Raw genomic sequence first — 26979 nt, 5'->3', positions numbered from 1 at the left:
CTGGGGCCTCACCACGTCCTCTCCACCCCCGTATCCTCTCCAGGTGGCCAGTCTCAAGAGTTTGTTTTCTCAAAAGTCATAATCCCAAGGCCAGCTCACCTACTCCTCTCCCCTTTCTCAAACTTCAGTTCTACACTGGGGTCTCCAAGGACAAACTGGTTCCTGTCCCCAAGACCTACCTGGGGACCGATGGGAACCACAGAACTACCTTTCTTCACAAAATTAAATCAACCCTAAGATTGGAGGATTTTTTTCCATTTTTCATGTTTACCTGTCCTAAAAACAGGTCTGAAGAACTGATTTTAACAAACCACAAAATCAGTGATTGAGGGCTCCCATGTTCTAAGTCAGATATTAATTTGATTTTCTTAAAATAAGTTATGTACCGCTTTGACAATCACACAGAAATGACTAAGAGTCGTTTGGTTTTTCACATCCCACTCGGCATGCAGGATCTTAGTTCCTCGACCAGGGATTGAACCCTTGCCCCCTGCCATGGAAGCGCAGCGCTCTAACCAATGGACCACTAGGGAGGTCCCAGGAGTATTTGCCAAGCGTATCTCCAACACAGAGCCCTCACTGGCCGTCCTGGAGCAACACATGCTGTGTAAGTGACAGAAGCCTGCACCATCAACACTGATTATCCAACGGGCCAACACCCAGGGTGTGTGCACCGCTGCCCGTCTGAACGGCACACCCAGGTGCTGACCACAGGGCCGTCTCCAGCATCTCTAGACGCTGAGAAAGGTCTCCAGGGGCTCCTCCGCCATCTCCAGCCCAGCATGGCCAGCTGACCAATGGCTGACAGCTCCCTCTAGTGGCAACACTGTTTTCCTTACCAATGGGGACTGGCGGGCAACCTTAAAGGCCCGCAGGAAACAGCCTACCAGGACTTAATGAGTCAGGATTCAATGAAAATGCAAATGACAGATCACCACTTTCATTCTTCCCAAGACTTACTGCTAAAGACCTTAAGCATCACTGTAATGATACAGGAACTTGTGAAGAAGGCAAAAAAAGTTGATGGTGGACTGACTGCAAAAGTCACCGCAAGGCCAAGACAGAACATGTATGTACAAGTTAAACTTAGATATAAATAAGATGCAACTAAGAAACTAGACTTTAAATGGTCTCTGAATATCAAAGCCGATCCTGGAGGGTGACAAGAGCTCTATGACATGAGGGATCGGCCCCCAGAACACTGAGGACAATGATGATCAACGCCTCAAATGGACGTAAGCCGTAAAAACCCTCATCCTAACAGTGGTCCTTCGAGGCGTCCTGCTCGGAAGCCGGAATGCAGAGCACCAGGACGAAATGCTGCTTCTGCAGGCATCTCAGGGTCCTAAACGCAGACACGATGTGATGTGAACCGGCCCGCCTGTTTACCAAACCATTTCCAACCCTGGAGGTTAAAGAACGCTGACTCCGGAGAGAAGATGAAGGGCCACCATTTCCTCCAAAGCCCCTGGGTCCAGCACCACCACTGGCATTTGTGTCCAGCCACCGAGACCAACAGCAGGAGCCGCTCCGCTGGGCCTTGGTCCAAACAGCCTGGTTTCCGGCCCTGCTCACTGTGCGTTTCCATCTCAGATGAGAAGTCAATCAGGACAAACTGAGTTTTAAAGAGGCTCCAGGACAGGCTTCCTGGGTTTGAGAGTATTTTTTCAGGGTAAAATTTTTCAGCATCAGATTTTTAAAAGATGAAGGGTTCTTGAGGCAAACTTTTATCTATGAAACCTTGAATAAATTTAACACCAAATATAAGCATAATCCTCAACCCATGTGTATGGCAGAGGCCAGGGAGCATCCAGTGAGCAGGGCTGGGAGCACCCCCCAAGCGAGGACCACAGGGTAACTCTGTACCTTTCTATGCTCTCCATCCCACCAGATGTCCTGCTTTCCCCTTTGAGACATTTCTGTGGTCTGGTTTCTCTATTTTTATCCAGATACCAGCAACCAGGTCCTTGAAAAACTTCATGAGGAATCGACCACGTTCTGTTTCAATGGTGCATGAACTCGTCCCTGCTTCTTGATTCCTTTAGAAAACGAAACAGAAGACTAGGGAAAACCTCTGTCATGTCAATTGAAAAGTGTACGTACGCTAAATGCATCCATGAGCTACGCAGGAAACTGCACCGTTTGCTACGTAAGCATGCTGTTCTGTTCACGGTCACAGACCCCATCGTCCAGTGATGCCAGGCTGGAGATGGTCAAGCTTTCTGGGAGGAAGGTCCTTCCTGTATTAAGAACATCAGTATGTTTTTCGATAGAACTTAGGTTTGGGATGTCCTTTCTCTTTATACGTTGCCCCACTTTCTCTTGCTCCAATTTTCTCTGATGCTCCAGGAAGCTTAAAATTATAATCTGTTGTGACATAAGGTATGGTCCCTTCGAGCCCACCCTGAAATGGAAACACAGAGAAAACATGTGGGAACACTTAGAATCTGGCCAAGATGGAAGAGAGTATTAGATCGCTCCTAAGATCCTCAGCTCCCCTTCCTTGGAAGGGCCCACTTACATTTCAACCCCCCAAACATGTCCAACAGAAAGAGATGGGGCTCTCTCTTGAATCAGCAGGTGACAAGGGGGATACCAGCTGCCTCCTCAGCTGCCTACAGGTCCTGCCGTTTGGTTTGGGGTTGGTTTGGGGCCACACGGATGCCCTTGGCCAACGTGACCTTCCGTGACCTTCCCACAGGAGCCTCTGAAGACTGTCTTCAGGAAGGGTCACCCTGGGGTCACCACCTCTGCCCTTTTTCTCCCACACCCATGCCTGAGATGACGGCTCCACCCAGGGCTCCTGCCCAAGGTGATGGGGACTCACACTCCAGACCTTCAGGCCATGTGGACATGTCACCCGGCCTTGTCCATCTCTACAAAGGAGTGTAAGCTTCCCAAACAAGAACCTGCTCTGTGACTCCCGGCCCAACTTCAGGTCCGCACTTTGCCATGCGACCTGGAGGCCAGCGAGCTCCAGGGCTGCACACACCTGGCTCTTGAGAACACACTGTGGGATGTTCACAGCCCCAACCAGCAGACAGTTCACGTGTCTCAGCTCCTCTGGGGGCACGGGAGTGAGGATGTGGTAAAGCTTCTTCTCCATGTCGATCCCCCTGCAAATCCCTTGAAGACACACAACACACAAGATCATCCTCCCCACCACTCAGAACTGCAGAACGGCTTATGAGTTTTCTAACGTCCTTGGTGCTACAGTGGAGAGGAATCCATCTGCCAATGCAGGGGACATGGGTTCCATCCCTGGTCCAGGAGGATTCCATGTGCCGCGGAGCAACTAAACCTGTGCCCCACAACTACCGAGCCCCTGAGCATGGTGAGAACAGATGAGATTGAGGAGTCTGACACTCTGAAACGAGAAGGCATCAGGCTGGTGTGTGGACTGTGATAAACGAAATGAAGGGGTGCCAAGCAGGACCCAGGGGGCCTGACCCAAACACAGAGTGAATCTTTCAAGGATCATTCATGGCCAGTGCAGGGTAGGAGGAGGAGTTGTGGGCGGAATGTCAGGGAACGGCTGATGGATCTATCAGGACCTCAGTGTTGGAGTGAAGTCTTAGAAGCCAGGGAGACAACTAAGCAGAACAGTGACTGGTAACACTGGCTTGGAGCTCTGATGCTGTGCCGGAGAGCGTGTACAGAGGTCAGCCTACAATGGACTGAGAGCCACAGAAAACATGTCAGATGAGAGGGAGGCCTGGCCAGGCCTTGAGGACTCCTGCGTTTAGAGGAGCTGGCAGGGCAAGCAAAGAAGAACCGCTTCCTTCCTGCCCCCTACCTCCCAGGGCCCACTTCACAGAGGACAGACAAGCTCTCTGACCACTCCAGGCAAGTGACAGCAACAAGGTCAAGCCCCGCCAATCTACAGCTGCTCAGGTGGGTCAATTTCAGTAGGTTTACACTCAGATTTTCCTCTCAGACTCACCAAACCCCACACAATCGCAGATGGGACTCTGGGCAAGCAGGATGGGCCCGCTGGCGTATCCCCTGACGTCATCCAGGATCTTGCAGAGCCCGACCCAGCTGGCATTCACGGCGTACAGGATGTGGGTGGGGGCCACATCAGCGTGGATGATCCGGAGCGCGACGGCATTGAAAGGGACCTGGAGGACACACACGCACCCCCTTCAGTGATCTGACTCCAAAGACTGCTTATGTCAGTAGTTTCTACAAGCTGACGAGTCAGCCATCTGAAGTTTTATCTGCCAAACTGCCCACCAAAACATATCTAAATGGAATGGAAATTGTTTAGTGTTTCACTGCTTTAGACTGAGAACTGAGGAAAATTACACAAAGCTCATGCACACCAACAACACTTGCTAGAAATCTAAATTGAATGCCTGCAACTCTGCCTAAAGACACATGAGATGCGAATTCGGGGACGTGGGCATGAGCTGAAGGTAGGAGGGAGACTGAAAACTCATCAGCAACAGGTCTCTGGGCAGAAGAAAGTAAACACCCACAGAGTGAGGAGAAGCCCCTAAGGGAATTACTGAATTAAGAAAATGGACCACCTTCCTGCCTGAGCACACAGTAAAGGACTACCTTTAACATGTAGCTCTCTGGGTAACTACACACTTTTAAAATAGCCAGATAAGTTTCAAGTCCAGTTACAGAGCATTGCCAATGAGTATAAACAAGAGCAAATCACCCAAAAAAACTGCCTTGGGTTCTTCAGTGGAGAGGGCTTGGAAGCCTGGGGCCAATCTCTCCACTGGGCTTGGGCAACATGATGCTGCCCCCCTACCCCACACTCCCTGGTCACCGTCCCTGCCTGTGTGACCTCTGCCCAGCATCTCCACCTGCCTGCCTGCCCAGTCTTCTAGCTGTAAGTGGGGTGTGTACCAGCACCTTCCCCACAGGCTCAGCAGAGCACCTGGCCCACTGTGTGCTCAGCACTGCGCAGGCCATACAGTGGAGTGAGGGCTCTGGTCCAGAGTCAGGCCACCTGGGCGCCAGCCAGTCCCAGCCCAGACTTTTCCTACGTCCTGTGGGCAAGCTGAGTCTGCCCCTGGCCTCAGTTCCATCATCTGTAAAGTGGGGGTAATAACAGGGCCTCGGTGAGTAGAGGACAGCACAGCACAGGGTGAGCACTTAGAAATGATACCTGTCGCTATTTGATTCTTCCATCATCTGGGACCCTAATACTATGGTGGTTTCTTCCCAAAACAGTCCTTCAGAGATTGGAATCCAAGATGCACATACTTTAGAGCTAGAATCAACCTGTGACAACATCTGAAACGCATTACACGTGCTCTCTGGGCACACACGCATCTATGAGGCCCGTCACCACCACTCACAGCCCGAGTCGCACACGGCCAGTCGGCAGAAGGGTGGAGCTGGGCTGCAGGGTGTGGTCCCAGGGCCGCCTCTGGTATTAGGCAGAACATTCCTGGTCAGGATGGAAACCAGGGTCAGACCCTCTGGAGGTGGATCCACTCCCACCGGATCCTTCAGCTCCCGACTGTAAAATGGGCACAGTGGGCACATCAACACCTCAAGGCTGAGGATGACACGAGTGAAGGGGTATAAAGAGGTGAGACGGGCACACAGGAAGCCGGACAGTCCCCCTGAGAGCTCAGGTTACCTGATAGGGGGTCAGACCGTGTAAGGCACGCAGTGGCTTCGGCACTGGGGGTTGCAACTGGCTCAGGTAACCCAGCACTGCCAGCTCACGGAGGATTCTGTTATGTGATTCTCTGAAAAGTAAATCAGAAGGTGAGAGGCCCACCTCCCGCTCCGAGACAGGGCCCACCTGTCCTGACACCGCCCACGTCCCAGCCTCAGGACCGTAGACCTTGCCTCTCCATAAACCCACTGGAGATCCTTCAGGTCAAAGCTCCGAGAGGGGCAAGCAGATCTGGAGGCCAATTCTGGGCATTTCCACTGGCAAAGGAACCGTTCGGAACAGACCTGACTCTTCTCTGTAAACAGGTAGCTCTGACAGAGATCTGAAAGATTTTAAGGGACTGACCCCTTTGAAGGAATCGAGGACAGAAGACCTTGTCAGACTGAAGAAAACGGAATTCTCCAGCCATGGTGGTTTGCTTACCTATTCCTGGACGTTTTTCCAGTCACAAACTCTGACTTCACGAACATCAGCTTGTATCCCGTAGACATAACTGGACCCTCTTTTTCTTCATCAGCAAACTCCAAACTCTCAGCAAATTCGGGCAGGTGGAACCCTCTGTTTCTGACTCTGGACCTGCGTCTTGTGTACAAGCCGTCCATGTCGTCCACGAAATCAGGGGTGAGGTCCGGCATGTATTTACTCCGGTCCGAGCTAAACTGGACGACGTGGCTGGGTGACAGCAGGCGGATCAGGTCAATGAGAAGCAAGAGACCCTGGTCTGCGAGGAAGTAAACGACAGAGCCCAGTCAGTGCACCTGGGTGGTGATGTGTGCCCATGAGAGGCTGAGATGAGGAGCCTCCTAAGGACCGGGCTTCAGCGCTAACGTCTAAAAGCCACGCACGCACCCGTTCCCATCACCCAACCCTTTCCGCCAGATGCGCCACCATGGACTTACCTGCCACCCAGCCCATGGTGTTGATGATAAGAGGGGACTCTCGCTTGTAGGAGCTGAAAACATACTTTATTACCTCAATATAGTTTTCAAAGTTGTTTTTACAAGAAGTTTTCCCATAATAGACCATTTTCTGGGGTGTCCTCTGGTGGGTGAAAGGTGGTCCTAAGAAGATAAAGGTGAGAGTCATTAATCCATGAGAACATAAGAGGTGGCAAGGGTTATGGTCTAGCCATGATCCCTGACAAAGCTGCTCAGGAAATCTGAGCCCATCGGACCACTAGGAATAGCTGTGCTCTCACTTTTGGAAATCTAAGCTTTCAACTTCAAACACAGACATGCCTGCATTTATACACGGTTAATCCAAACTATGTCCTAATATGGCCATTCATTCAACAAACATCTACCGGACGTCTGCTGCATGCTGGGCATTGTTCTAGATACTTAGGACACATCTGTGAACAGAAAAAAACACCCCCACAGGGCGTACACACAATAATTAATACAACAGTAATCACTTGCTGGAATACAGTACTTACCATGTCCTACATGTGCTACACAGAGTCTCTAGTTTTCATAAACCCCTATGACACAGGTAGTATTTACTTTCTCAATTTTTACAGACCTTGAGCAAGGTCACACAGCTAGTAGGGATCAGTGGGACTGGAACTCAAGCAGTCCAGCTTGAGAGGACACACCCTCATCACAACAGCAGTCTGTCCCATCCCCTCTGGTCAGGGCTGCGGCCAGGGCCAGCGCACATGGCAGGCAGGTGACCAGGACCACGGCACAACATAGTCACAAGGGCCTCGGTCAGTGCGGCTGGTGCGAGGCCACCTAGGGAAGAGCTGGCGAGGCGCCCCTCAAGCTTGGAGTCAGGAGACCTGGGGCAGCCCACAACTGAGAGAGGCCTGCGTGGTCTAGGGAATGAACAAATATGTAAGTACATTGAGAATAAGTGCAGCCAGGGTTTGCACCACTGGAAAAGGGGCTGATAAATGTGGAAGGGGGAAGGTTAACTAGGAGGCACCCTGGGTGTGAGATTAGGATCTGAATGATCACAATTCCTTGCTGGTCCAGTGGTTAGGACTCTGTGCCTCTACTGCAGGGGACCGGGTTGGATCCCTGGTCAGGGAACAAGATCCCAAAAGCCATGGAGATTGGCCAAAAAAAGAAAAAGAAAAGAATGATCAGTGCAAATTCATGGCTCTTAATAAACAGAAACCTATACAAAGACATAAAAATACGTATTTACATATATGTGTACAAGTATGCATACATACTATGTATGTACATATATGACATGCATGGGTTTAAGTATATGTATATTCCCTAACTGTCATGTATGGATGTGAAAGTTGGACTGTGAAAAAAGCTGAGAGCTGAAGAATTAATGCTTTTGAACGGTGGTGTTGGAGAAGACTCTTGAGAGTCCCTTGGACTGCAAGGAGATCCAACCAGTCCATTCTGAAGGAGATCAGCCCTGGGATTTCTTTGGAAGGAATGAGGCTGAAGCTGAAACTTCAGTACTTTGGCCACCTCATGCAAAGAGTTGACTCACTGGAAAAGAATCTGATGCTGGGAGGGATTGGGGGCAGGAGGAGAAGGGGACGACAGAGGATGAGATGGCTGGATGGCATCACTGACTCGATGGATATGAGTCTGAGTGAACTCCGGGAGTTGGTGCTGGACAGGGAGGCCTGGCGTGCTGCGATTCATAGGGTCGAAAAGAGTCGGACACGACTGAGCGACTGAACTGAACTAACTGTCCATCGAGGGGCTTTGGAAGCAATGACATCCAGAAGAAAATGAAAACACCACACCTAGTTAGATCAGAAAACGCTATCTTAAGCAACTGATCAAAGCTAACGTCTCTGGTAACAGGACAAACTGACAGTGTTGATACGACACAGAGAACACAGCGTCACTTCTAGATCTAAATATGGGAAAACCCATAAATGTACTCTTCAAACTGTCAAGGTCATAGAATATTAGAAAAGCCAGGTAACAGTCTCCATATTAAAGAAGACTAAAGATTTTTAAGTACGCACTGGGCCTACACAGATGACTGAGACAAAAGGGACAAAACCGAGTTAACTACACTATAGCAATGTCACCATCCTGATTTTGGTGGTTGTATTTATGATGATGTATCAGTGTCCTTGTTTTTAAAAATATGGTAAAAGGGGGGAAAAATTAAATAGGACAGAGAAAATGTAAAAAGAGGAACAATGAAATCAGCTAAAAGAGAGGAATTCCCTGGCGGTCCAACAGTTAGGACTCTGCGCTTCCACTGCTGGGAGCCTGAGTTTGATCCCTGACTGGGGACTCTAAGATCCCACAAGCTGCACTGCATGGCCAAAAACAACAACAACAAAAAACTGTTAAAAAAAAAAAACCAAACACATACACGCTCAAAAAAACTTTTTAAATAAGAAAAAACAAAAACAAACAACAAAATCCCACAAAAATCAGTATGTTCCTACATACCATCAATTAACAATCTGAAAAGGGAATTAGAATAGCAATTGCATTTACAATAACTAAAGAATTAAGTCCTTAGAAGTGAATCTAACCAAGGAGGTAAAATATTGCTTAAAGAAATTAAAGACATAAAAAATCAGAAAGACATCCTGTGTTCATGGATAGGAAAATGTTAATACTATGTCATCTACAGATTGAATGCAATCCTTGGGACTTCCCTGGTGGCCCAGTGATGAAGACTCTGCTTCCACTGCAGGGGTGTGGGTTCAATCCAAGGTCGGGGAACTAAGATCCCACATGCCTTGCCACCCAGCCAAGTGAAAAACAAGACTGAATACAATCCCAATCAAAATTCTAACAGCCCTTTCCCCAGAAATGAAAAAGCCTATTCTAATATTCATAAGAAATTGCAAAGGGTCTCAAAATGACCAGTCTTGAGAAAGAATAAAGCTGGAGGATTCACATTTCCCAATTTTGAACTTCTTACAAAGGTACGGTAATTAAAAGTGTGGTACTGGCCTAGGGGCTATGTGTAAACCAATGGAATAAAGAGCACGAGAAAAAAATCCTTGCATGCACGTGCTTCCCAGGTGGCGCCAGTGGTAAAGCACCCACCTGCCAATGCAGGAGACACAGAACTGTAGGGTCCATCCCTGGGTTGGGAAGATCCCCTGGAGGAGGGCATGGCAACCCACTCCAGTATTGTTGCCTGGAGAATCCCATGGACAGAGAAGCCTGGCGGGCTACAGACCATGGGGTCGCAAAGAGTCGGGCATGACTGAAGCAACTCAGCACGCACTGATGTATGGATGTGTGGTCAGATGATTTTCAACATGGGTGTCAAGACCATTCATTGTGGAAAGAACAAATAGTGAAAACTGGACATCCGTGTACATAAGGACGAAGTGAGACCCTTCTCTTGTGTCAAACACAAAATGTAACTCAAAATCATCAAAGACCTAAGTGCTAGAGGTAAAACTAGCAGAATTCCTAGAAGAAAACATTACGGAAAATCTTTATGAGACTAGATTTAGTAACAACTTCATGGATGATCCAAAAAGCATAGGCAGCAAAAACATAAAAATTAAGAACTTTTGTGCATTTAAGGATATTGTCAAAAACAAGTAAAATGACAAAGTATCTGCAAATTGCATATCTAGCAAAGAATTAACATCCAGAATATATACAGAACTCCTAAAACTCAACAAAAACAAAGAACCCAATTCAACAATGGGCAAAGGACTAAAACAGCCATTTCTCCAAAGCAGACGTACAAATGGCCAATAAACATATGGAAAGAGGCTTAACACCGTTAGTCATTAGGGAAATGCAAACCAAGACCAAAAAGAGATTACTTCCATCCACATGAAAGGCCCTGATCAAAATAACAAGTGTTGTTGAAGATGTAGAGAAATCAGAACCCTTGTGAATTACTGATGGGAACGTAAAACAGTGCAGATGCTGTAGAACAGTCTGGCAGTTTCTCAAAAAGTTAAACATGACCACCCGTGGGTGTGCATGTATGTGTGTATATATATCCAAACGAATTGAAAGCGGTGACTTGAAAAGATAGTTGTAACCAATATTCACGGCACCATTAGTCACAACAGGCAGAAAACCAGAACCAATACAGGGGCTTCCCTGGTAGTCCAGTGGTGGAATCTGCCTGCCAATGCAGGGGACAGAGTTTGATACGTGGTAATTCCACATGTCGTGGAGCAACTAAGCCCTGGCGCCCTAGAGCCCGTGTGCTGCAGCAAGGGAAGCCACCACAATAAGAAGCCTGCCCACCACAACAAAGAGTAGCCCCCACTTGCTGCAACTCGAGAAAGCCCATGTGTAGCAATGAAGACCCAGCACCATCAAAAATAAATAAATAAAAACACAGTTAAAAAGATAGACAAAATGTGATATACATACATTGGTATGATTTTCAACCACAAGAAGGAGTTAATTTTGATATATGCTACAACTCTATGGACATGAGTCTGAGCAAGTTCCGGGAGATGGTGAAGGACAGGGAAGCCAGGCGTGCTGCAGTCCATGGGGTTGCAAAGAGTCGGACATGACTGAAGTACCAAACAATATGAACAGACCTTGAACCCTTATACTTAGTGAAAACAGCCTGACACTGGAGCACAAGTACTGCATGATTTCACTTGGATGAGGTGCCCAGAAGAGGCAGATTCACAGGGAGGGACAGGCAGCACACCAGAGGTCCTCAGAGGCTGGAAGGGGATGCACTGTTGTTTAATGGACACAGCATTTCAGCCCAGGACAAGGAAAATGTTTTGGAGGTAGACAGTGATAATGATTATACAGCGCTTCGAATGTGTTTGATGGCATGGTACTGTACATGTATCAATAGTCAAAATGATAAATAACATGTTATGTACATTTTTGTATTAAAAAAAGCAGCATGGGACTCTGATTTGGATTCTGAAACATAAAAAGGGTATTAGTAGGGTAACTAATGGATTTTGAAAAAATCTATAGATTAGTTTATTAACTATATAATATATATAGTTATATATATAATATATAATATATATAACTATATAATACTATTGTATTATATCAATGTCAATTTCTTGGTTGAGATCATTGTGTAGTATTATGTAAGATGCTCGTATTAGAGGAAAGTGTTTCTAATTTACATAAAATAAAATGGATGGTAGTTCCATTTATTAAAATAGAACTCTAGAAAGGTATCATTGGGTTTTTAGGGGTTTTTTTTTGAGACCAGAGGAATTCTTATGGGAAGACCATAAGTTTCATGGGGAGATGTGTTCATCTTTTTATATTTTATACTTTTGTACTCTTTGACTTTCTTGTATCATTATTTTTGTACTGTGTAAAACCAAGACATTTAAGAAATGTAGAATACATACCTAGAACTGGTTCTGTAATATTAAGCAAAGAAATGCAACCCGGAGGAGTAAATTCTGTCTGCCCCAGATCACATTCCAAATAATCAACGCAGGATACACTGAAAATTTAAAAGAAAGAAATCTTAACTCGTTTTATTTACCATGTCCAAGGTAAATCAGAACATAAAGATTTTATGTGACACACAGGCATACCCCACCCCGCACAGCCTTGCAGGCAGAATGCTCCGAAGATGACACCAGCATAGAGAAAATATCAGTGAAGAGAAAACGGGATGCAGGCCTGGCTACAGTGTCTATTCGCTATATGGATACAACTCTGCCTTTCCTCAAACTTTATTTTTTAAATACCATAGACTTTATCCCTGCTCCGACTCTCTGGGTTTGGACAAAAACAGATTCTGAGATCAACTGATGGCTCTCGTGAGCTCCCCGACCGGCAAGGTGGGCACACCTGAGAGGGCCATAGCTGCACCCCCAAACGGCACAACCAGGAGGCCTCCTCAGCTGAGCGGCTCTGTACAGACTTGTATGTCATCTCTATGGAGGAGCTGAGATGCAATCCCGTCTAGCTTCTCAAATCAAAAATCCTACTTCCTGCTGAAAGTCTGGCAATATGTCACAACAGGATTAAAACACTCTTACCTATTTAACAGCTGGTTAATGAGGTATCTATTAAACGTTGACTTTCCAATGTCCTGGCAGCCACAGACCAGAATGACGGGGCAGCTGTCTGCTTCTTCTGGAGGGGAAACAAACATTGACCCCTGACACGAGCTGTCGTCTTTAGGACTCTGATCATGAACAGTAATCCTCTGAGGCTCTGGCGGACGAACTCTAGACTACATCAGTTTGTATCACTCACCGCTAGAAATGCTCACTAACTCTTCCATAACTGCAAAGGCGCTCTCCGTTAAACGCAAGCCAGTTTTTTTTTTCTCTCTTCTAATACCCACAGATCTCAAGGCAAAATACTCAGAGTTAATCTGGAAAGTCCGGACCTGAAAATGATAACATAATGTGCTTCTTTTACTTTGGTTCGAAATTAATAAGCCTCAAATAGTTGTGAGCTACAAAAGATAACTTTGGGGACTTCCTTGGTGGTCCCATTGGCTAAGACTCCACACCCCTAATGCAGAGGGCCCGGGTTTGATGCCTGGTTAGGGAACTAGATCCCACAAGCCGCAAATGGGACTTCGCATGCCATAACTAAACATCCTGAGAGGTGCAACTAAGACCTGTTGAGGCTAGATAAATAAACATTAAAAAGGAGAAAAAAGATAACTCTGATCCCTTCTTTCGTCTCACCTCTCAGTTGATTCTCAACTATCAATCACTGAGGGCAAAATAAGAACATCTTATAAAATGAGATAATCTAAAGGTTACTCTCTGCCTTATATGAAAATACAATTCCAGAAGGTACTAACACATAGGCATGGGGGGAGGAGGAAGTTATCCAAGAAAGATCATAAGGAATCTAAATAGTGGTGCTTGAGTAGTTGCAGGAAAAAAAACAAACAAACCTGAAAGTAAGTGAAAAAGGAACAAGTCTGATCACAGCACCTGAAACACTCACTGCCAGGTGGGGTCTCCATGTCCACCGCTGTGGCCCTCCCAGGCTGCTAGATTCTGCACTGACTAAATTAACGTGACCGCAGAAGCCCGTGCATCATCCTGCCTGCATTTCTTAGCTTCTCCTTCCATGTCAAACCCCCAACCCCTGCCTACTCCCTATGCCTCCGCTCAGTGATCCCCCGAACCATTTCACAGAGTAAGAGGAAACAATCAGAAGAGAGCTTCGCTCCTCCATCCCTGTCCTGGGCATTTCCTCCAGCCACTCTCAAGGAAGCGCCTCTGCTCCCAAGGCCAACAGACCACACAGACACTGGAACCCCTCCCTCCATCCTCTCCCCACGGCACCATCAGCGTGCTCTTCTGTGGCTTTTTCCTACAAGCTGTGTTCAAGCATGCGGTTCTTTCCATCCATCTTAACAAAACCCAGAACTCTCTCGACCAGGCTTACTCTTCCAACCTGTTTCATCTTTTTCTTTCCTTTATAGCTAAACTCTCTAAAAGCAAAATCCCTAACCACTGAACCCTTGAGCTCCTCCTTCCCCAGCCCTTGATTCCATTCCAATCAGGCTGGTCTGCTCAGCAATGCCATAAAACCACCCTGTCCAGAAGGTGAGCCTGCACGCAATTCCTTTCTCAGGCTTCATCTCACCATCAGCAACGTCAGGCACCCCCACTTCCTTCAGAGGCTCCCTGATTACACTCACCTGCTCTCCTTTAACATGAGCACTACCACTCCTCAGTCTCTCTGTTGCTCCTCAGGCTCAGACCTTGAACTTATCATTTCTACCTGCATCAACTTCTCAGTGTCATTATCCCATCTCATGGGCTTTGGAACCCTATTCTGATAAGAATAGATACTACACTTGATCTTAGTCCAAAGGCCAAGAAGCGATGGAACCCTATTCTACTGAAAGCACCCAAATTTACATTTGAAACCTCTTCTCTGGGCTTCCTGGGTGGCTCAGTAGTAAAAAACCCTCCTGCCAATGCAGGAGACATAAGAGACACAGGTTTGATCCCTGGGTCAGGAAGATCCCTTGGAGGAGGGCATGGCAACCCACTCCAGTATTCCTGCCTGGAGAATCCCATGGACACAGAAGCCTGGCTACAGTCCCTAGGGCCACAAAGACTCAGACACAACTGAAGCGACTCAACACACACCCATGCACACAACCTCTTCTCTGAATTTGACTCACACATTCAACTGCCCAGCAGGCATCTCCAATTGGATGTCTAAGAGGCATCTTTCAGCTACAGATCTAAGTCTCCTCCTACAGCCCCATGTCTCGGCGCACTCAGACAGTCCGGCCAAAAAAACCTGCTGCTGCTCCCTGATTCCTCCTCACACCTCACGTGAAGTCTGATGTTCCTATAGATTTGGCTCAATTTACTGGCTCATGGGAGACAATTTTAGGAACCAATCTGACTTCAGGAAATTAATAGTAAGGACAGCAAAAATTTGGAAATGAGGAAAGGAAGAGATGGGACAAAGTGTAAGTACGCTGAAATTACTCAGAATTTATAAAGAATTCATACTGTCTCAAGTTGGTGAATCAAAATATAAAGATAACCATTTTAAAAATATCAAAAGGCATTTAATCAACTATAACAGAAAATGGTGACTTTATCTGGGGAATGAAGCTAAGTGGCATAGAAGAGACAATTTTTCTGATATATCCTTCTATTGACTTTTTTACTGTACACATGTGTTACATTCTGTATGACTTATAGCACAACATGACAGACAGATAAGACTAGGGGCATCCTACATAGTCATCTGACTGTTTTGGTGAAAGTAATGAACAAAACTCTGAATGAAAACTGGTTCTACCTCTTGTACGAAAATGTAAGATAAACCTGGATGGCTGATTATAAAGTTCACGGTGGAGGTTTTCAGACGTTCCAGCAACACGATGGAACACAGAGGAGAAAAACTGCTCATCAAACAATATCTGTCATCTGTAAAGAGAGACATAAGCTGCCTTAGAAACAGCACTCCATCAAACGCTATGCCCCGCGGGACTTTCCTCTCCTCTGCTAAAGTCCACACCTTTTGAGACTAGGAATTATGTATGACAGCCTTTTTCAGGAGGCCATACTGCATGACAGAAACACACCTGGATGGAGAAATCAATCCAGGTTTGCTACCTGAACACTGTGTGGCCTTGGTGACTTTCCTCATCTGTGAAATGGTAAAAAGAGCTTCACTCTCCAGACCTTGAGGGTTTAAATACATATAGTAAAGAGTGCAAGTTTGAGGCCACAGTAAACAACTAAAAATTATTCGCCTTGGGTCTTCCCTGGTGCTCCAGTGGTTAAGACTCCAAGCTTCCACTGTAGGGGACATGGGTTCTATCAAGGGAACTAAGACCCCACATGCTGCAGGGTGTGGACAAAAAAAAAAAAAAAAGTTTTTGCCTTATTATGATACATCCTCAGTAAGTCACTCAGTTCTCTTCATTACCTTGGTTCAGATAAGGTCTGAGCAGAACTCGGGCTTCTCTCTTCATCTCCTTCTTGCTTTTCTCATGCACTGAATAATGAACAGCATTGATGGTCAGACGAGAGTGGGTGTAGGTGGAGAAGACATTTTGGGCAGGCTGGCCCTGGCTGATGGTAAAACCAAACACCTGCACCTGGCCGTAGAGGCAGGTCACACGACAGATCCCACTAAAAGTAAAGCCCTGGAGGGGACGAAAAAAGAAAGGAAAAATAAGCTTACAGATTCTGCTACCAATGACAGAAAACTTCTAAGATTTTAACTGGCTCTTCAGGTTATCAAAAGGAGATGAATTAAAAAAAAGAGAGATTTATCGCTAAGTAACAGAATAACTTGTAGGTAATGATGTATTTTAAACTAATAGATTAAAATGTGAATACTTTTAATCTAAGATCATATCCGGAGCAGCCAAAGGGACAGTCTGACGCACACTGACCTAAGGGGGCCCCCTGAACTTAGTTCTGCTGTTCTCACGGCTCCCTGTCCTTACAAAGCTATAGTGCGGGGGACCTCCCAGACCAACGCCCAGGTGAAGGGTTTGACTGCTGGCTCTGCCTCCACTTATATCTTTCCGGCAGGTTACTTAAGCTATGTTCTGTTTTTCTTTAAACATTCCTAGTGGTAATGACTCCATAGAGCATGTAGCACTAAATGAGTTCAGATACCCATAACACTTAGAGCCTGACATTTCTGAGCACTCGATAAATGCAACCTATTATTACTATTAAAGTCCTTTCAGCCCCAAAGACGGAGAAAGCAATGGCACCCCACTCCAGTACTTTTGCCTGGAGAATGCCAGGGACGGGGGAGCCTGGTGGGCTGCAGTCCATGGGGTCGCTAAGAGACGGACACGACTGAGCGACTTCACTTTCACTTTTCACGTTCATGCATTGGAGAAGGAAATGGCAACCCACTCCAGTGTTCTTGCCTGGAGAATCCCAGGGACGGGGGAGCCTGGTGGGCTGCTGTCTATGGGGTCGCACAGAGTCGGACACGACTGAAGCGACTTAGCAGCAGCAGTAGCAGCAGCAGCCCCAAAGACCTAGAATTCCCTCAGGAGGATCCTTGTTACCCTCTGTCCAGCACCACAGCCCGAGGAATGCGACTGACCCGCGGACAGAGTACCCGCAGGGGGAAAAGGGCCTCTCCCAGCCTGCAGCTCCCGGGGCTGTATCCCCACCCTCCCGCGCTGCCCGCCCGGCTCCCCCGGCGCGACCCACCTGCCCCAGCGGCAGCAGCAGGACAGCGCGGCCCGAGCCAGCCGGCCGCACCGGCGGGATGGGGAGGATCGCGGGACCACTCGGGACCGGATCTTCGGCCGGCTCGGGGCTGGAGGCCCGCCTGCGAGCCGAGGTCTTCAGCCTCTGGAGCGCCGCGTCGCCGGACACCAGACAGCCGCCCTGCAGCCAGTCCGCGCCGGCTGCCTGGGCCTGCAGCAGCCGTCGCCGAAGCCGCCTTCGGCTGCGCCAGCGCAGGTTCCGGAGCCGGCGGCGGGGCCGGCGGCTGAGGATGAGCTGGGGCCGGGCCTTGCGGGCCCGCAGCCACGTGTGGCGGGAGGGAACCCGCTTGAGCAGCAGTAAGGAGTCCGCCATGCTGGCTGCCGGGGCCGGTCGCTCGAGAATCTCGCGAGATCCCAACGCTCCGCCCTGCGGCCCGTCAAGGTTCTGGAAGGTGCGGGCGCCCTCTGCCGGCAGTCTTGGTGGCGCACCCTGGCCTCCGCAGGCGCAAGTGTGACTCAGGCCCGTTGGAGGTGGTGAAACCTAGGGAAAGCCTGGGCGACACCCGGCCAGGCAGTCCCAACGAGAGCCCCATTTACATTATGCAAAAGCCTCACCCCGGCTGCGTGGAGAGGGAAAGTCAGATACCCCAAGTCCAGGGCCACCTCTCCGGAAATCCAGCTAGGATTTTCCCGACCCCTCCCCGCTCCGCTCCCCGCGACTGAAAAAGCTCCAGGATTGACGTTTTAAACAAAACCTGTCTATTTGCATACCCTCTGTTTGCATGCATTTGTCTTTGAGCTGAAGGGACCGACTGTGTTTAAGGAGGCGAAACGGGGACGATTTACTCAGAATTTCAATTTCAGGAAACTGAGGATTGGGGTGGGTCACAAGTATAACTCAAAGCCTTGTCTCGTTCGGTAAACTGAGGCCCAGGTAAACGGTTCTAAAACCTGCAGCTCGCTGAGAGCAACCTTTCACACTCTGTTCCTCAAGCCCCTCCCCAAAGAAGCTGACCCCCCTCAAATCCCGTTCTGAACCAGGGGATGCCACAGGCACCAGAGCAAGGACAGAACCCACAACCGTCCAGAGGAAGGGTCAGTGGGTGCCACCTGCTTTGCACCTGTGCCTTTACCCTGCCCAGTTCCTGAGGAGGACCGCAGGCCCGGAAGGCAGAGGCAAAGAGCCCTACAACTGGGCTCTAAGCCCGCCCCCTTTCATAGGCATGAGACTGGGAAGCATCTGGGCAACTGCTGACCATTCTGTTTAAACGGCCCAACCTGGTCACAGGGCGTGGCGTGGCCATGCCAGGCGCGGGACTGTCTGGCCAGCATGTCACTCTGGGGGGTGCGCCTGGTCGGCCTGCAGCTCTCCCTCTCCTGCTGTTGGGCTTTCAGCTGCCACAACACCCCGTCCTCCCCCGACTTCAGCCTCCCTGGGGATTACCTGCTTGCAGGCATGTTCCCTCTCCACAGTGCCCTTCCAGAGGCGAGAGGAAGACCCACGGTGACTTTCTGTGACAGGTGAGTGGCGGGGAGGTCAGTAGAACTGTCACGTGCAGGCATGTTCCCTCTCCACAGTGCCCTTCCAGAGGCGAGAGGAAGACCCACGGTGACTTTCTGTGACAGGTGAGTGGCGGGGAGGTCAGTAGAACTGTCACGTGGGGGGAGTCTGTGCCTACAGGTCCTCTGCCAGCCTGCCTCTGCAAGACCTTGTGGGTTCTATCTCTGGAGTGACCATCTGGACTGCCTCCAATCCCTACCCAACCCACAGCCAAGCCACCACCTTTAAGGGCTGGCTAGCCTTTCCCTGGCACTTTTAACACATTCTTTTGTCCTGGCTGTTAAGCGTCCTTTGTATTATAATTCCAGGTCAGTTGTTTCCTGGCTTTGTAATGTAACTAGAGAGCAAAGGTTAAGCAAGGGCACCTTTCCCTCTTCCATCTCCTATCTTACCCCAATCCTCCCCAGTTCACACTCCTTAGTCTCTCAGATGGCAAGTATGGTTCTCCAGGGGGAGAGAAGTGGGGACATATAGCAGAAGATGCTTCAGTAGCCTGAATGACTTTGGTTGGTGCCTTCCTGAAGTGGACAGTCTAGGTAGAAAAAAAAAAAAAGCAACTGCTTTTCTTATAAAGGGAATAGTATTAGATTCGGTCAGCTCGAGGATGTCTCATGGCTCAGTGGCCCAAAATGTAGCATACCTGACAGCCAGCCTGGGAGGAAGATTCTAGAAAGCCTAGCGTGGGAGGACTGGCCCAAAGAGCTACAGTTGGGAGCCTGGGAAGAGGAAATTTGAGGGAGGAGGAGATACATGAAAAACCAGGTTCAGGTGACTGAAGGGCTGTCGCGGGCAGGAGGTACTACGCTTCCTTCCAGTGACTCAAGGACAGAAGTGGTAGGAATGATGGGGGAGCCTCCCAAGAGGCAGGGAGGCTGGGAAATGGAGCAGGCTGGCACACTGCTCAAGCAGAGCTGAGTCACGGCCCTAGTGTGCCCGTGTCTGTGTTTCTCAGAGAGGCCATGAGGAACACAGGCCCCCACCACAATCACGTGTCCCAGTGAAAGGTACTGGTTAACCGGGTATAAGCATGTACTGTGGTTAATTTCATGTGTTAACTTGGCTAGGCCCTGCGGTCCAGGTGCTGATTAAACACCAGTCTAGATGTTGCTGTGATGTGGTTAACGTTTTAGCCGTGGTTAACGTTTAAATCAATAAAGCAGATGCTCTCCATAGTGTAGTTGGGCCTCACCTAATCAGTTGAAGGTCTTAAGAGAAAAGATGGAGATCCCAAGGAAAAGATAGTCCTCTCTTTTGTTTGCGCTCCCTCTCTCTCTGTGTATATATAGCTGGCTAGCTAGCTAACTAGATGTATACATATGTGTCTCATCTTGGTTCTGTTTCTTTGGAGAACCCTAATATAGCAGATATCTCTGCTACAGGACTTGGGAGCCCTTTGATCCTAATATGCTTTGTGGGGGCATGGTATGTATACTTTGCCAGTTTGCCCCCTACCTCTCCCAAGGCCTGTCAGCAGAACTGTGTGTGTGGTCCAGGACCCATGTTGAGGTCATGGTTGTAGGGGCTGCACAGATGACCTCAGAGGTTCCTTTCTACCCCCAAGCCTAGGGTTCCAGGAAACCAGAGGTTCTTAGCTCTCAGCCTGGCTTTCCCTACAGGTCCAACAGCTTCAACGGCCATGGCTATCACCTCTTCCAGGCCATGCGGTTCAGCATCGAGGAGATAAACAACTCCACTGCCCTGCTACCCAATGTCACCCTGGGTTACGAGCTGTACGATGTGTGCTCAGACTCAGCGAACATGTACGCCACGCTAAGCATACTGAGCACATTGGGGAGGCACTATGTGGAGATCCAGGGAGACCCTGCCCACTTTTCCCCTGCGATGGTGGCGGTGATCGGGCCTGACATCACCAAGCACGCTCTTACCACTGCAGCCCTGCTGAGCCCCTTCCTGGTGCCCCTGGTAAGCTGGAGCCCTAACAGTTCACTCATCTCCCCTCCTGGTGAGTCCAGCGTGGGCTGGGGTGGGTGTGCAGGAGCTGCTGTGCCCAAGGTGAGTCTGGACTTCAGGACCTCCTGGGCAGTCACTGCTCTTGAGTCACTCATCTGGAGTTCCTTCTTCTCCAAGTGCTGCTTCCGAGATCTCCCTGCTTCTGTGCTCACCGGAAAGTCCTTTCTCCTTGGAAACCTCTGCTCGTCTCTCTCCTCCTGCTGTCCCATCACCCCACAGGCTTCACATCTACCCCATCCTCCTCCTCCCGTCCGTTCCTCCAGGCTCAGGCTCAGCTGTGTGGTGCCCTCCCCTCCTCTGCTCATCAGCCTCTCCAGGGCCTCCTCCTCTGCTGACACACTTGCCCTGTCCCCCTCCATCCTCCGGGCACTTCTCCTCAGCCTGGCTGACCTCCCCTTCCAAGGAGACTTCTCTGCAGCCTCTCCATTCCTGCTTGCTTCTCTCTTTGCATTTACTCCTCCCTCCATGGCCTTGGGCTCTGTCCTTTGAGCAGTGCTTGAAGGTGATGACTGCGGGTTGGGTAGGGGTTGGAGATGGGTCAAGTGACCACCCCAAGGCAGAACCAGCAAGGTCTTGCTGAGAAGGACTGGTGGAGGGCCACAAGGTCTCCAACCCATCTGACCATTTTGACACTTTCCCCCAGCATTTATGACCTCCCCCTTTTCCCTTGTGCCACTTCCTTCTTGGTTTCCTTTAGGGAATTCTGTGCCCCCCTCCATCCCCCCCAAGAAGGAGGTGACTGTCTAGGACACACCCCTCCCCTTCTCAGGAAAGCAAAAGGCCCTGGCTGAATTCCCATCTCCACCTTCCATCTCCACTCCTGAGAACCAGCTTTGTCTCCAGAGCCTCACTCAGTGCCTCCACTTAATGGAGCCACCAGGGCCCCAAATGAACTTACCTACCTCATAACAAAAGCCTCTTGTCTTCCTACATCCCCTCCCCAGCCTGTCTGGCAGAGTGACTGTCTCCAAGGAAGCCAGTGCCCGCTGCATTCCCTTCTCTGCTTCCACGTCTAGCCCATCACCACGGCTTCTGCCATGGGGCCCTCTAACCACTGCCAGGTCCATCCCTTCCCTATGGCCACTGCCCCAGCTTTAACTGACTGCAATCCTCTCCCATCTAGATGATTCCATCAGTTCCTTGGGGTTCTGACTCTGGCCTTGAGCCTTTTCTAAACAGGTTCTTCATTGATCAGAGATACACTCCTACAAGTTTGATGTCACTTCGCTGCCTAAACCCTGAGGGGCTCCCTGTGGCCTTGGGGTAAAGCCCTAGCACCTCAGCTAGGCCGAGTAGGGGCTAAGTAGGGGCTAAGGCTTCCTGCCCTGACAGAATACACAGGCTCATGCTCTCCTTCCTGGATCTGCCCTCCAGCTTTCCAGCTGAGTGGAAGTCCCTGGAGGGCCCCACACATATACTATTTCACTCCCTGCTTGCAGGTTGCATTCACTTTGTCCACAGGCCAGAGTCTCCTTCCTCTCCCAGAATTCTCTCTGGGGACCTGCCCCCTTATCCATGGGTAACTTAGCAGTGCTCTGCTTGAGACCCCAGGCCAGGACCTCATCTCCATTCCCCCTTCTCCCTCCCCTCCCGCTCCTATGTCCCTGCACCAAGAACAGGGCTGGCCCTGGGGGGCCCTCAGTCGAGGCTGATGCCACTGAACTTGAACTCCACAGGTCAGCTACGGAGCCAGCAGCATGGTGCTCAACGCGAGGAGGCTCTACCCCTCTTTTCTGCGCACCATCTCTAGTGATAAGCACCAGGTGGACATCTTGGTGCTGCTGCTGCAGAGGTTCGGGTGGGTCTGGATCTCCATCGTGGGTGGCGAAGGTGACTACGGGGAGGTAGGGATACAGGAGCTGGAGTACCAGGTCACCCGGCAGGGCATCTGTATTGCCTTTAGGGACATTGTGCCTTTTTCTGCCCGACCGGGCGATGAGCGGATGCAGAGCATGATACGCTGCCTGGTCCAAGCCAGGACCACCGTTGTAGTGGTTTACTCCGGCAGACAGCTGGCCAGGGTGTTCTTTGAATCCGTGGTGCTGGCCAAACTGACTGCCAAGGTGTGGATCGCCACAGAAGACTGGGCCATCTCTAGTCACATCAACAGTGTGCCTGGGATCCAGGGCATCGGCACAGTGCTGGGCGTGGCCATTCCGCACAGGCATGTCCCTGGCCTGAAGGAGTTTGAAGAGGCCTATGTCCAGGCCGACAAAGGAGTTCTCAGGCCTTGCCCCCAGGGCTCCTGGTGCAACAGCAACCAGCTGTGTACAGAATGCTGGGCTTTCACGGCACAGGCAATGCCCACGCTAGCAGAGTTCTCCATGAGCTCTGCCTACAACGCATACCAGGCTGTCTACGCTGTGGCCCATGGCCTCCACCAGCTCCTGGGCTGCTCCTCTGGAGCTTGTTCGAGGGGCTGGGTCTATCCCTGGCAGGTAAGGCACTTACCGGCCACTGGCACCCACTGTCTGCCTTCCTAAGGCAGGCAGTGTGGTTACTCTTCAGCTACCCTAAATGCTGGGGGTGGGGGGCAAAGGGTGACCGCTAGAGGCTGATCCCTTCTCTGAGGCTCCCCTTGGTCTTCTCTGAGCTGTGGCTCTACCCACCCACCAGGCCTGGGATCCAGGGCTTGAAAGCTCTGGAAAGGGCTGCCTTCTTAGAGACTTCTCTCACTCAGGAGGCTGGTTAGGAGGGTCAAGGGGCCTTTTAGGAGGGGAGGTGGGCTGAGGAAGGGACCAGAACTTCCAGGCAGGCTGAAATGCCCCAGGTAGAAGCTCAGCAAGGCCCCATGCACTTGCTTCCTGGGCCATCTGGGTCTGGAAGGACGCAGGAGGAGCAGCCAGTGTCATTGGCACCAGCTCCGTTATCCCCGTTTGTTTCAGCTTCTGGAGCAGATCCGCAAGGTGAAGTTCCTTTTACACAAAGACGCTGTGACATTTAATGACGATGGCAATACCCTCAGCAACTATGACATAATCGCCTGGGACTGGAGTGGCCCCAACTGGACCTTCAGGGTCATCGGCTCCTCCTCTCCATTTTCAGTATTGCTGGACTTAAATACGACCAAAATCCGGTGGCATGGAAACGACAACCAGGTAACAGGGACGTGGTCACTCACCAAGTGACTGCCTGATGGGCAGCCTGGGGGCAGTGCTGACAGCTCACACAGAACATGAGGTTGGATCCCAGGTACCAGGCTGCCCTGCCAGGGAAGCTCCCAGGGCTCAGAAAGACAGATGCCCAGTTGCTGCTGGTTCACATGACCAAGCCGTCTGCTCTGGGAGTGAGCTGTGAGGGCAGATGCCCAGAGACCCCGTTTTCCATCCCATGTGTGACGGTCCCTTGACATGAGCATCTCCACGTGGCTGCAGAACACCATGGCTTCTTGCAGGTGCCTACGTCTGTGTGTTCCAAGGACTGTCCTGAAGGCCACCAGAGAGTGATCACAGGTTTCCACCATTGCTGCTTTGAGTGTGTGCCCTGTGAGGCCGGGACTTTCCTCAATAGGAGTGGTGAGTGACCAGTGATGAGTGGGTGAACCACCAGCACTCCTAGGGTCTGTAGAACAAATGGAAGTGCCTCCCTTGGGCCACATGTGTGCAGAGCCAGGGTCCTGGTCACTTTCCTGCCAGTTAGGGACAGTTTGGAGGACACCTTCCACCAGACGTAAGTTCTCATCAAGCAGAAAGAAACAAGCAGTTGAAGGCCTCATATCTAGCTGTGTTCTTTTTAAGAGAGCTCCAAACCAGCACCTAGAGAGACAATTTTATCCTAAACTCAGCATCTTTATCCAAACAGATGTGAGTTTCATTCCCTTTGTACCCTCCCATATTGTCCTTTTTTTTCTTTTTTCTTCCCATTTTATCTGTATGAAATCCCATTTATTGACCATATCAGTGACACCCACTGCCTTGAACAGCTTGGCTTGAATGCAGACACTAGCATGTCTGTGGCAGGACAAAAAGTTCTTCCATCCTGCGATGCAAGGTCAAGGGCAGAGGGCAGACAGAGGTAGCTAAGGGGCTCAGCCCAGAGCTGGACTCCAGGGGCCACATGCCTTCTTTTTACCATCTTGGTGGCAGTGGGAATGCATCTCTTCCATACTGAGGGAATCAACTCAACTCAGAGAAACCACAGAGTGCAGCTCAAGAAGGTGGATTTGGCTAGGGAGAGAGCCCTGGGAGAGATGAAAATGCCCTTCCTTTGGGGCTGGCTGCTTGCCCTGGATCACAGCCTCAGGGTGGTGTGGGCTGAGCTATAGGGTAAGGCCCTCTCTATGACCTCTTGGCTTGCCAACTCCTTCTGGGATCAGGAGTCACAGAACTGACCCAAATGTCTCCATGATCTGTAGTTCACACAGGCATATTAAGGAAACACATGGCCTGGGGGCTCTCACTCAGGGCTACCCTCATCTTGCTGGGCCTGGCAGAGCCCAGCTGCTGTGCTACAGCCCCACCAGCACCTTGCAGGGTTGTTGTTGTTGTTGTTGTGCAGTCACTAAGTTGTGTCTGACTCTTCGTGACCCTGTGGACTGTAGCACGCCAAGCTTCCCTGTCCTTACCTTCCTCTGTCTTTCGGAGTTGGTCAAACTCATGGATTCGAGGAGCCTGGCAGGCTGCAGTCCAAGAGGTTGCAACAGCTGGACGTGACTTAGCAACTAATCCACCACCACCATGTCCATTGAGTCGATGATGCCATCCAATATCTCACCTTCTGTTGCCCCCTTTTCCTCCTGACCTCAATCCTTCCCAGCATCAGGGGCTTTTCCAATACAAGGGTTGTACAGCCTCCCTTTCCTGCTGTCCTCACCTGGCTCTCAGGAACCCTCTCCACCTTCTCTTCCAGATCCCTATAGATGCCGGCCTTGTGGAAAAGAAGAGTGGGCACCTGAGAGAAGCCAGACTTGTTTCCCACGCACTGTGGTGTTTTTGACGTGGCACGAGCCAGTCTCTTTGGTACTGCTGGCAGCTAATACGCTGCTGCTGCTGCTGGTGGCTGGGACTGCTGGCCTGTTTGCCTGGCACCTAGACACCCCCGTGGTGAGGTCAGCTGGAGGCCGACTGTGCTTCTTCATGCTGGGCTCCTTGGCAGGGGGGACTTGGGGCCTCTATGGCTTCTTTGGGGAGCCCACACTGCCCACGTGCTTACTGCGCCAAGGCCTCTTTTCCCTCGGTTTTGCCATCTTCCTGTCCTGCCTGACGGTCCGCTCCTTCCAACTTGTCTTCATCTTCAAGTTTTCTGCCAGGTTACCCACCTTCTTCCGTGCATGGGTCCAAAACCGTGGTGCTGGCCTGTTTGTGATGATCAGCTCAACAATCCAGCTGCTTATCTGCCTAATTTGGCTTGCAGTGTGGACCCCACTGCCGACCAGGGAATACAAGCACTTCCCTCAACTGGTGGTGCTTGGCTGCACAGAGGCTAACTCACTGGGCTTCATGCTGGCTGTTACCTACAATGGCCTCCTCTCGATCAGCGCCTTTGCCTGCAGCTACCTGGGCAAGGACCTGCCAGAGAACTACAATGAGGCCAAATATGTCACCTTCAGCCTGCTCCTCAACTTCGTGTCCTGGATCGCCTTCTTCACCATGGCCATTGTCTATCAGGGCAAGTATCTGCCCGCGGTCAACGCGCTGGCCATGCTGAGCAGCTTGAGTGGAGGCTTCAGCGGTTATTTCCTTCCCAAGTGCTACGTGATTCTGTACCGCCCGGACCTCAACAGCACCGAGCACTTCCAGGCCTCCATCCAGGACTACACCAGGCGCTGTGGTTCCACCTGACCACTGGATCGGGCGTGGTCAAGCCTGGCGGGGCGGACTCAGGGGCGAAGGTGGAACGGGGGCGTCCAGGACCTGGGTGTCCGGGAGGCTCCTCAGCCTTGGCGTGCGAAGTGTAAGCCCACGGGAGGGCTCAGTCCGGGCTGCGCCGGCTGCCAATAAAAAGATGAAATGTGTGTCTTCGTTGCGCTTCCTCTCTAGGGCGACGGTAGAGCGCTGCCTCTTCAAGCCTCAGGGCGCTGTGCGGCCCGGCTAACCGCAGGCGAAACCTCGGGACTCCCAGCAGGGCAAGACCGAATGGCCCGCTTGGCGTTGCTAGGCAACCCAGGGAGGCGGTCCCAATGCCGGGGGGCGGGGGGAACTGGATTGGTTCCGCCTCTCTCTCCATCCCATTGGCTGCTATCTATGTGGTACCGCCTCCAGGGGCCGGATTCGGAGGTAAAGGCCTGCGCCCCCGAGGC

At 50.4% G+C, this 26979-nt stretch overlaps 2 protein-coding genes across 3 annotated transcripts; one reads left to right on the top strand and one right to left on the bottom strand.

Annotated features, from left to right (window-relative positions):
* Positions 1–255: 255 nt before the first annotated feature.
* NOL9 (nucleolar protein 9) lies at positions 256–17614 on the bottom strand. 2 transcript variants are annotated; one of them, XM_027565037.1, is made up of 12 exons: positions 17211–17612; positions 15955–16174; positions 15322–15449; positions 12781–12916; positions 12561–12657; positions 11919–12016; positions 6547–6708; positions 6071–6368; positions 5606–5717; positions 3944–4121; positions 2993–3126; positions 256–2404 (listed from the first exon to the last, which is right to left on the bottom strand). In XM_027565037.1, the coding sequence occupies exons 1-12, from the start codon at positions 17580–17582 to the stop codon at positions 2255–2257; spliced, it is 2085 nt and encodes a 694-aa protein (XP_027420838.1). In that variant the 5' UTR covers positions 17583–17612; the 3' UTR covers positions 256–2254. The 2 variants fall into 2 exon arrangements, 1 of the variants encoding a protein (XP_027420838.1); XR_003514946.1 differs by lacking the exons at positions 256–2404; positions 2993–3126 and adding an exon at positions 5319–5482 and having other exon boundaries at positions 4034–4121; positions 17211–17614.
* Positions 17615–17620: 6 nt separating this feature from the next.
* Positions 17621–26810, top strand: TAS1R1 (taste 1 receptor member 1). Its single transcript, XM_027565038.1, has 6 exons — positions 17621–18730; positions 20387–20693; positions 22418–23179; positions 23627–23839; positions 24136–24256; positions 25590–26810. Exons 1-6 carry the CDS (start codon positions 18540–18542, stop codon positions 26519–26521), a joined length of 2526 nt encoding a protein of 841 aa, XP_027420839.1. The 5' UTR covers positions 17621–18539; the 3' UTR covers positions 26522–26810.
* The last annotated feature ends 169 nt before the right edge of the window (positions 26811–26979 follow it).

Source organism: Bos indicus x Bos taurus, chromosome 16, assembly GCF_003369695.1.
Source record: "Bos indicus x Bos taurus breed Angus x Brahman F1 hybrid chromosome 16, Bos_hybrid_MaternalHap_v2.0, whole genome shotgun sequence".
NCBI lineage: Eukaryota > Metazoa > Chordata > Mammalia > Artiodactyla > Bovidae > Bos > Bos indicus x Bos taurus.
This window is presented reverse-complemented; position numbering and strand designations above follow the sequence as displayed.